Raw genomic sequence first — 9,670 nt, 5'->3', positions numbered from 1 at the left:
GAACAGATGGGGTCGATACCGGACAGGACGGACAGACAGGATTGATAATGAAACAGGATATTGAAAATAACAGGACAAAATAGACGGGAACAAAAACTGGAGGGAATAATAAACTGGACAAAAAATAGACGGGAACGAAACTGGGAATCAATATTAAACAGGACAAAAATAAACGGGAACAATACCGGACTGGAAATACCAACAGGAAAACAGGACCGAGTCAGAACCCACGTCTTGCGGGGCAGAGGTTCGTTGATGGACCGACAGAGGAAAAATGAGAGCACTGAGCTTAAAAAGACGGAAAGCCAATCTGTCAATGAGCCGCAGCTGGGGCCACTCGGGCGGGGCCATTTGGGCGCCATGGCAACCGTGACAAAAAGTCTTGTCAGTATTACTATGATAACTATAGTTAAATTACACCGACCCACAAATCAAGTATTTAACTATCTACTTTTAAAAAAAAAAATCTGGTCTTGTATAAAATAAACACTATATTCCCCCTTTGTTTTGAAGGGACTTCGTCTATTATTTAGCGACTTGGTTGGAAAAAAATATTCATGTAAATAATTCGAAAAAATACACGAAATCTTATACGCGTGCATTTTTTGGATTACTCGTAGGTCGATAAATATCCATTTATTTTACATAAATGACTGACACGATTGTCCGCCATCTTGTTGCCACGGGTTCCACCAAAAACCCTGCAAAAGGCTAGCCAAACAAGCAAGCGGTTTGGTCACTTTAGTTTGTGTTCTCCCTTGTGCTTTAAGCACTCGGTTTTGGTTACATTACACCCTACTGCAACATCTAATGGTCAGAAAATACACACTGTCCCATAAAAATCCTTTAAAATTCAAAAGTGCCATTTTTGTTCTCAAGACACCCAAAATGGAGTCATTTTTCTCAAATTATCTGAATTTAACCTGAAAATTTTAGTTTTTTAAGAAAAGATGATTTTACTTTATAAACTCCAAAATGTTGTATCCACAAAAATTCTCGCTTGGTGTACAGTGACCTCACAAATTTCGGTCTTACAGATAGTGTAGTTTTGTATCAAAGACTGTCAAGACCGGAACAGGCAGTGGACCCAAATGCGTAACGTTCAATGCTTTATTGGGGAATCGAGGAAGTCAGACGAGGGGAAGAAAAACAATCCGGGGCTCGTTGGACAGGAGGAGCAGGAAGCCCAAAAAAAACAACAGCGATCTGGTGCTCGCTGGGCAGGAGGAGCTGGAAGCCTTCGGGAACGAAGCGTGGTCGAAGATCAGAAGCAAGTCGGGTAGCCGGGACGGGAGACGGAGCGAGGTCCGGAGATCGGAAGCGGTCAGGTAGCCGAGACAGAGCGTGGTCGGCGATCGGAAGCAGTCAGGTAACCGGAGACAATCAGGAAGCCAGGGACAGACGAGCAGGAAACAGGAACAGCGCAGGACAGACGGGAGCCAGTGTCATAAAGTGCTTGCCTTGCGTGTGCAGAGGTTTGATGACGGACTGACAAGCAGTGAATGAGAATGACGTGTTGAAATATTAGGAGAACAAAATAGGGCACGAGTGGCAGCTGGGACTAAACGAGTCAGCGCAGGTGAGAGCAATGGGCAAATTATGACAGACTCCAAATTGGCTCATTCTTGTTCTATATTCTCTCAAAAATATGTTGCTTATGAATTATAGCCCACCAAATTGGGGTCAGATTGTTCAATTTAACTTTAGGATAAAATGTATATTCTTAAAAACAAATCGTTATGTCCAAAAACTTGAGTGTCCTTAAAAAGTTTAATCGAAGTAATGAATAGAACTAGAATCGTTGTAGTAATTAGAGTAGAAGTAGCATATTTTCTCGATTATGTATGTGTAAAAAAAATTCGACTGGGTTCAAAGAGCCTTTATTTTTGGTTTCCCAAACACCAACTCAAACCCCAAAAAAGAAGTGTTTATTCGGCCGCGTCTAAAGACTGCAATGATCACTTAAGCCAGAAGATGGCATCAGCAAGGCAAAAACTCCCAAATTCCGTACAACACCTTTAATTGAATAAAAAATGGGGTTTTATTGTAAATTCTCTTTCAAAAATTGTGCTCTTCTGTTCTGTTGAAGGCGAAACAATTTGAGGGGTTTGTTTATAAAATTGAACAAATTAAGATATTTAAAAAAAAACATATATAAATATAAAACATGGGTAGTTTTGTTTATTTTTTTAAAAATATATTGTTGCCAGGGTTGGGTAGGGTTACTTTAACTTGATTACTTTCAAATCATTCTCCTTTTTTTCAGGGTTATGCGCACCGTGGCCAAAACACCGAGGGTAAAAGTAGGCTAAAAGCAGATAGGTGCGAAGGAAAAAATGGTATAAAGGCTCTTTGAACACATACTTAATCAAGAAAATGTTCCATTTTAAACTTTTTATGGACACTTCAAACTACACATCCCACTTCTAAACATCTGGAAAGACACCCAGGTGCTATTATTATACTTTTTTATTTTTGGTTTTGCTTTATTTTACTTTTTATCGTGAGTCAAATAACACCAGTGTTGGGTTTCCTCGTTGTTCTCTGGTTGATAAATGGTAATCAGCAAATACGGCTACAGTGGGTGCTTTGTAAGTGATGCCTGGTTTTGGCAACACCAAGTGGACATATTTAAAACTGCAGGCCGTTGATTGTCTTTTTTGCACAAGGGCTCTTTGAACTCGGTCGAGCATTGTTAACACATACTAAGTGGAGAAAAACTACGCACCCTACCCTTCAGGTTTTTGAGGCGTGGACCCATGTGGGGGAGGCAGGGGTGCTCAAAACAAGGGATTGCATTTTTTTACAAAACGGATGTTCAATAATAATAATAATAATAATAATAATTTCCTTGTATTGTCATTCTGTGTAACAATGTACACAGAACGAAATGTCGATTGCACCTGACCCGTTGTAGCGAGCCGATGCAGCCGCAGCCAACAGAGGGCGCCGCCGACCACTTTTTAAGTCTTAGGAATGACTCGGCCGGGGCGCGAACCACCGACCTCCCAGTCTCAAAGCGGGCGCCTTACCATCTAGGCTACTGAGCTGGTTATCACCAAACAAAGAAATGTTAAAACCAGAAAAAAAGAACTGGAAAATACACGGAACAAATAAACCAGAAACAAACAAACCTGACAAGGTGGTGGGAACAAAAATGTCCTTAAAAGGGTACTGGCTATCAGGGTTGGGTAGGGTTACTTTAACTTGATTACTTTCATTGACTTTTGGATGACTCCAATACCAAATATGCTAATAAAAGACCAAAGAAACTAAATATGAATCAAATGATGACTCACAACACGTGGTAAGCTTTCTCTCCTGGCTTTGATATCTGGCAAAACGAACATAAAATGCGACAGAAACAAAATGAAAATCAATCCAAACAGCTTGCCAAAATCATTTTTCCCATTCCATGTATTCCGTTACTCCCCAAGCCTGCACAAAACTTTTTGATTTTATTTATATTTAGTTTCTTTTGTCTTTTATCAGCATATTTGGTAGTGGAGTAATCCAAAAGTAATCGAAAGTAATCAAGTTAAAGTAATCCTACCCAACCCTGATTGTTGCAACCTAGTTTAATGCTTAACGAATTTTGTTTAAAGAAACATGCTATAAAATTCCCTCTAAATTGAGTTGTACCGTGTAAAACCCCAAAAAGCACCCAAAATGGAATGTTTTGGACAAAATAACCTGGAAAATAGATTTCATTCAAAACTGTAGATTTATTTAACCCAACTTGAGTTTTTTTTGTATACAATAACGAATAAATAGTGTTGACCCGATTAAATATCCGAGCCTTTTTGTTTCTTTTCTGTTTCTACGTTTGTTGCGCGGAAGAACATCCCAGGTGGAAACTCGGCATCATGGGAGTTTAGTTACCTTAGCTGCGCTTTGCCATTTTGAAATCACAACGGGCAACTCCGACACCTGCTTCCACTTCAGGTAGGCACAAAACATGTTCTTTGTTATCCCTTCTTTCATTCTTCTTTTTTTTAATCTCTTTTCTCGTTTCTCTTTTTTTCATTCATCCTTCTTTTGCTTTCTCCCTTGTCTATTTCTTCCCACTTTCCTCTCTTTGTTTCTCTTTTGCAATTTTTTCCACTCTTCTTTTTTCCCTGTTTATTCCTTCTTTATTTCTTTTGCTCTTTCTTCTTTCTGTATTTCTCTCTTCCTTTGATCCTTCTCACTTCCTTTCTTCCTTCTCCCTTCCTTCCTTTCTTCCTAATTTCTTTCTCTCTTCATTTTGTCCTTTCTTTCATTCTCCTTTTTATCCTTTCTTTCATTCTTTCTTCTTTTGTCTTTTCTTTCTTTCTCATTTTCTTTTGTCTTTTCATTCTCTCTTCCTTTTGTCTTGTATTTTTAATCTCTTCTTCTCATCTTGTCGTTTTTCTCTCTTCCTTCATTCCTGTCTTTCTTTCCTCCTTCCATCCTGGAGCCATTTGAGCCGCCTTGTGATTAAGGGTTATACAAATAAACATGTCTTGACTTGACTCTGTTTCTTTATTTCTCTTGATATTTTTGTTTCTTTCCCTCTCTTCTTTTTTTCATCTTCATTCCTTCTTTATTTACTTTGCTCTTCATTTTTTTCTGTATTTCTCTCTTCCTTTGATCTTTCTCACTTCCCTTCCTCCTTTTCCCTTCCTTCTTTCTTTCACCCTCTTCTCTTCCTTCTGTCCTTTCTTTCATTCTCCCTTTTGTCCTTTCTTTCATTCTATCTTCCTTTTGTCTTTCCTTTCTCTCTTCCTTTCGTTCTTGTATTTTTAATCTCTTCTTCTCATCTTGTCTTTTTTCTCTCTTCCTTCATTCCTGTCTTTCTTTCCTCCTTCCATCCTGAAACCATTTGAGTCGCCTTGTGATTAAGGGTTATACAAATAAACATGTCTTGACTTGACTCTGTTTCTTTATTTCTCTTGATATTTTGGTTTCTTTCCCTCTCTTCTTTTTTTTATCTTCATTCCTTCTTTATTTCTTTTGCTCTTTCTTCTTTCTGTATTTCTCTTCCATTGATCTTTCTCACTTTTTTTCTTCCTTCTCCCTTCCTTCCTTCCTTCTTTCTTTCTAATCTTCCTTTTTGTCCTTTCTTTCATTCTCCTTTTTATCCTTTCTTTCATTCTATCTTTTTTTTGTCTTTTCTTCCTTCTCTCTTTCTCTCTTTCATTTGCCCTTTCTTTCCCTCTCCTTTTTGTCCTTTCTTTCATTTTCCCTTTCTTTCATTCTCCTTTTTGTCCTTTCTTTCATTCTCTCCTCCTTTCATCCTGTATTTTTTTCTCTCTTCCTCAGGTCCTGTCTTTCTTTCTCCCTTCCATCCTGCAGCCCTTTGAGACTTAAAAGTATGCAAGTAAGAGAAAGTATGCACCTTATACACTGGACCAAACCATGCTAGCACTAGTGATGTCTCGGCTTTGCATGAATGACAGTAAATAGAGCCATATATGGCTCGGGATCCATAGGTTCCCGACCCCTGTTAAAGATACTGACCAAGTTCCTTGATTGGATCAATACTGACTTCCCATTTTTAGCTCTATAAAGATGTTTTAAGTGGGTCATAAAAAGATACATAGCGTTAAAACTTTCAAATAAAATGCATTTGTGTTTAGTTAAAAAAGGCCTGTTTCAAAAATACTCCAAACAAAAAACCCCCAAAAGATAAAGAACGTAAATCCGAGCGCTTCCCGGAAAAGCACGTACTTGCACGTGCCGCGTAAGCAGTGAAGGATTTTATACATTTGACTATAAAGGATTTTATACGATTGAATACAAGTTACATTTATTGAGTTTAATGCAAGATATTCACTGACTGGGCTTTAATTCAATGACAGGTCACACTGTTCCAAATGAAGAATATTTTGCCAGTTACGGCTCGCGATTAAATTTCTACCGGCCCGCGGCCTCTCTGATAAAAATTCAGAGTATGTGGCCCGCCGGTAATTTTGACCGCAGTATGAAACAGATTTGTACAAACAAAAACAAAAAAATCACCAGATGATGGCAGTAGCCCTTTGGCCGCCTTGGCTTCCAGTGAGAATGTTAGCCCACCCTAGTTTCAAAATCGCTACTGTAAATAAAAAAAGGAAAGTTGACTGTGAGGACCGCCGCTTCCGGGACAAGTGGAAATCGTGTATTTTTCCACCTAAATCCAAAACAACATAATCTGCCTAATTCGCTAGGAGACAGTGGCTGTTTCCAAAGAACATAATATGAAGAGGCACTGCCAAATGAAACATGCTGACTACAAAAAGCGAATTGGAAATGAACGCTGTGAAAATATGAAGCAACCGGAAGCTGTTTAAGTGTATATATATATATATTATATATATATATATATATATATATATATATATATAATATAAAATTCAGCTTAATTTTGGTCTTTATATTCGCAAAATAGTTTTTGCAAAACACTGCATGAAGAGAAAAAAGAAAAACCTCGAGAGAGATCTTTGACTGCTTTGAAGCCAAAATGCATATGGAGTGTCTCCGCTAAGGGTCGGTTCCAGATGCAGAAAGGCCCTGATGACGTAGAAATGCTCGGTGTTGTTTTGAGTATATCGCGAAGGTCTTCGACGAGATGGTGAAGCCTAGGGGGGGGGGCTTCCTTGGCACGCCCATGGGAGGAGTCGGCACGCCATTATGCGGGGAGAAGATGGCCAATAGGAGAGAGCTAAAGGACTTGAGAAAAAGGCTTCCCAGAGACTCCAACGTCACTAACACGGCTGTTTTCGATGGAGTACAGTTAGTTAAATTGTTGAACAAGCGCGCATAAACTGGTACATTTTGATATTTAATTCCCAACAGTATATAGGGTACGGTTACTTAAAGAGTAATGAACTACTTCTTGGTGTCAGTAATCTGGGTAACTGAGTTACTAATAACTGGTAACTGTAACTCCTTCTTTTCAGCATCGCGCCCAACACTGCTTGCATTCCACCTCCATGGCAGACCTTCTTTCTCCGTTCTTGGTGCTACTCCTGCTTCCTAGCTTGAGCTGCAGTACCCATCCTACCCACCAGGGCCCGGCCTTGCCCCCTCCTCCACCACCTGTACACGTCAAGGTCTCGCTGAGGACTCAGGACCCGGGCCACTTCGATCCAAAACCGACTCGTGAGTGAATGAGTCGAACTGGCGTTTTCGGAATTCGGGGAAAAAAATGGTATTTTCTGAAATGGAACAGACCCCCGGGTGGATCAAGATAGCACCAAGGTGGGCATCTTCATGGGGGCGGTGGCCGGAACCTGCACCCTAATGGCGGTCGTTTACTGCATCTACAGCAAGTTCTACAGCAAACGACCTTACCTGCACGCCCAACTTCAAGAAGACCCAGGTAAAATATTGAAAATGGCTGTCCGGAATTTGAAAACGTTCTACTCTCTGGCGCCATCTCCTGCCTTGAATCATCATGGCAGCCTCTGTCAAGCTGCTGTTGGGGATTAAATATTAAAATGTAGCGTTTACCAAATTGTTCGAATTAGTTATCTGACTCCATTAATCAAACACAACCTACATTCAAAGATGAACAGGAAAGCCGACATTTCCGCACGGGGGCAGATTTAATTTCATTAATAATTCAACTAAGTGAACTCCATCGAATACGGCCGAATTAGTGTCGTTTGAGTCTCTGGGAAGCCTTCTCTCAAGTCTTCTAGCTCTCTCCTCTTGGGCCACGTCTCCCCGCAAGATGGCGTCTCGACTCCTCCCATGGGTGTGCCAAGGAAGCCCCCCTGGGCATCGCGATGTCTGGAAAACTCAAAACAACACCGAGCGTTTCAACGTCATCCGGGCCTTGTTCTCAAAACAAGGCCCGGATGCCGTCCCCTGTCGGAGTCCTGTTATCAAAATTCCCTAGTCAAAATATTCTTCATTTGGAACAGCGTGACCTGTCATTGAATTAAAGCCCAGTCAGTGAATATCTTGCATTAAACTCAATAAATGTAACTTGTATTCAATCGTATAAAATCCTTTATAGTCAAATGTATAAAATCCTTCACTGCTTACGCGGCACGTGCAAGTACATGCTTTTCTGGGAAGCGCTTGGATTTACGTTCTTTATCTTATGTTTTTTTTTGGGGGGACTATTTTTGAAACAGGCCTTTTTTAACTAAACACAAATGCATTTTATTTGAAAGTTTTAACGCTGTGTATCATCTTATGACCAACTTACGAAATTGTTATAGAGCTAAAAATGGGTAGTCAGTATTATTGGGAATTAAATATCAAAATGTAGCGTTTACCAAATTGTTTGAATGAGTTATCTGACTCCATTAACCAAACACAACTACATTCACCCAAAAATGTATGCGCGCTCGTTTCTTGACGGAAAAGATGAACAAAAAGGCCGACATTTTCACACGGGGGCAGATTTAATTTCATTAGCAATTTAACTAAGTGTACTCCATCGAAAATGGCCGAATTAGTGTCGTTGGAGCTCTCTCCTTATTGGCCCACGTCTCCCCGCAAGATGGTGTGCCGGCTCCTCCCATGGGCGTGCCAAGGAAGCCCAACGTGGGCTCCACCACCTCGCCGCAATGTCTGGAAAACTCAAAACAACACCGAGCCTTTCTACGTCATCCGGGCCTTGTTCTCAAAACATCGCCTGCCGTCCCCCGTCAGAGTCCTGTTAGCAAAATTCCCCAGCCAAATATTCTTCATTTGGAACAGCGTGACCTGTCATTAAACTAAAGCCCAGTCAGTGAATATCTTGCATTAAAACTTGTATTCAATCGTATAAAATCCTTTATAGTCAAATGTATAAAATCCTTCAGTATCGATCCCAAGTAGTAATGATCCAATCAAGGTACTTGCTCAGTATCTTTAACAAGGGGTCGGGAACCTATGGATCCCGAGCCATATATGGCTCCATTTATGAGTAAATATGGCTCGGAGATAAAATAGAATTAGTGCAACATTGGGTTCACTGCTTTATGCTAAGCTAACTGTTTCACCGTATTTTCCGGTTTATAAGGCGCCCCAGGAAATTTCTGGCCGATTTGTGGTTTTTAGGTGTGCCTTATAGTCCGGAATTTAGAGGAATTGTCGATAAATCGATTGTACTTTTCATTTTGTAGATCCCATGGACCGTACCTCGGTTCATTTCCAGGCCCCGAGCGAGGGGGAGGTACAGCGTTTGGGCTACGGTTCTCTTTCGGACACGCCCTCCGTCATTTCTGTACCCCCTTACTTGTCCCCCCCTCATTCCGCCATACCTTTTCCACCCCACTTTGCATCTTCGTCCTCATCCTCTCTGCGGTCTCTCAGAACCATCTCGGCGAAAGATCTACAGAGAGGTTGCATCTGAAGGTTGCAACTAGCATTTGTTTTTCATTTGTCTTGTTGTTGTTATGGTTTTAACATATGGTGTCACATCAGTTTCTCAACTGGTGGGTCAGGACCCAAAAATGGGTCACGGACCAGTTTTTAGTGGTAAATTAATGCTGAGAAGAAGAAAAAACAAAGGGTTGATTGCACTCCTCAACAGTAAATTGTGATAACGCCTTTTCCTGTTGAGTCAATCGGTGTGTTTGGGAGGGACTACATCTCATTTTGTGGGGATTTTGTTGGTTTTATTTCCTTTTCTGCCTGTAATAATGGCTTCATTAGTGATTAGGGGAGGAAAAAGTTGAGAATTGCAACAATAATGATTGTAAATTGTGATAACGCCTGATCAATCTTT

The 9,670-nt window shown here is 40.4% G+C and overlaps 1 protein-coding gene across 1 annotated transcript; it reads left to right on the top strand.

Moving 5' to 3' along the window:
- The first annotated feature begins 6,826 nt into the window (after positions 1-6,826).
- Positions 6,827-9,295, top strand: LOC148347722 (uncharacterized). The gene is made up of 4 exons (XM_088324279.1): positions 6,827-6,856; positions 6,903-7,104; positions 7,175-7,324; positions 9,066-9,295. The coding sequence occupies exons 1-4, from the start codon at positions 6,827-6,829 to the stop codon at positions 9,293-9,295; spliced, it is 612 nt and encodes a 203-aa protein (XP_088180405.1).
- The last annotated feature ends 375 nt before the right edge of the window (positions 9,296-9,670 follow it).

The sequence above is a fragment of the Urocampus carinirostris genome, chromosome 19, assembly GCF_059441175.1.
Source record: "Urocampus carinirostris isolate Australia breed hairy pipefish chromosome 19, RoL_Ucar_1.0, whole genome shotgun sequence".
NCBI classification, from domain to species: domain Eukaryota; kingdom Metazoa; phylum Chordata; class Actinopteri; order Syngnathiformes; family Syngnathidae; genus Urocampus; species Urocampus carinirostris.
This window is presented reverse-complemented; position numbering and strand designations above follow the sequence as displayed.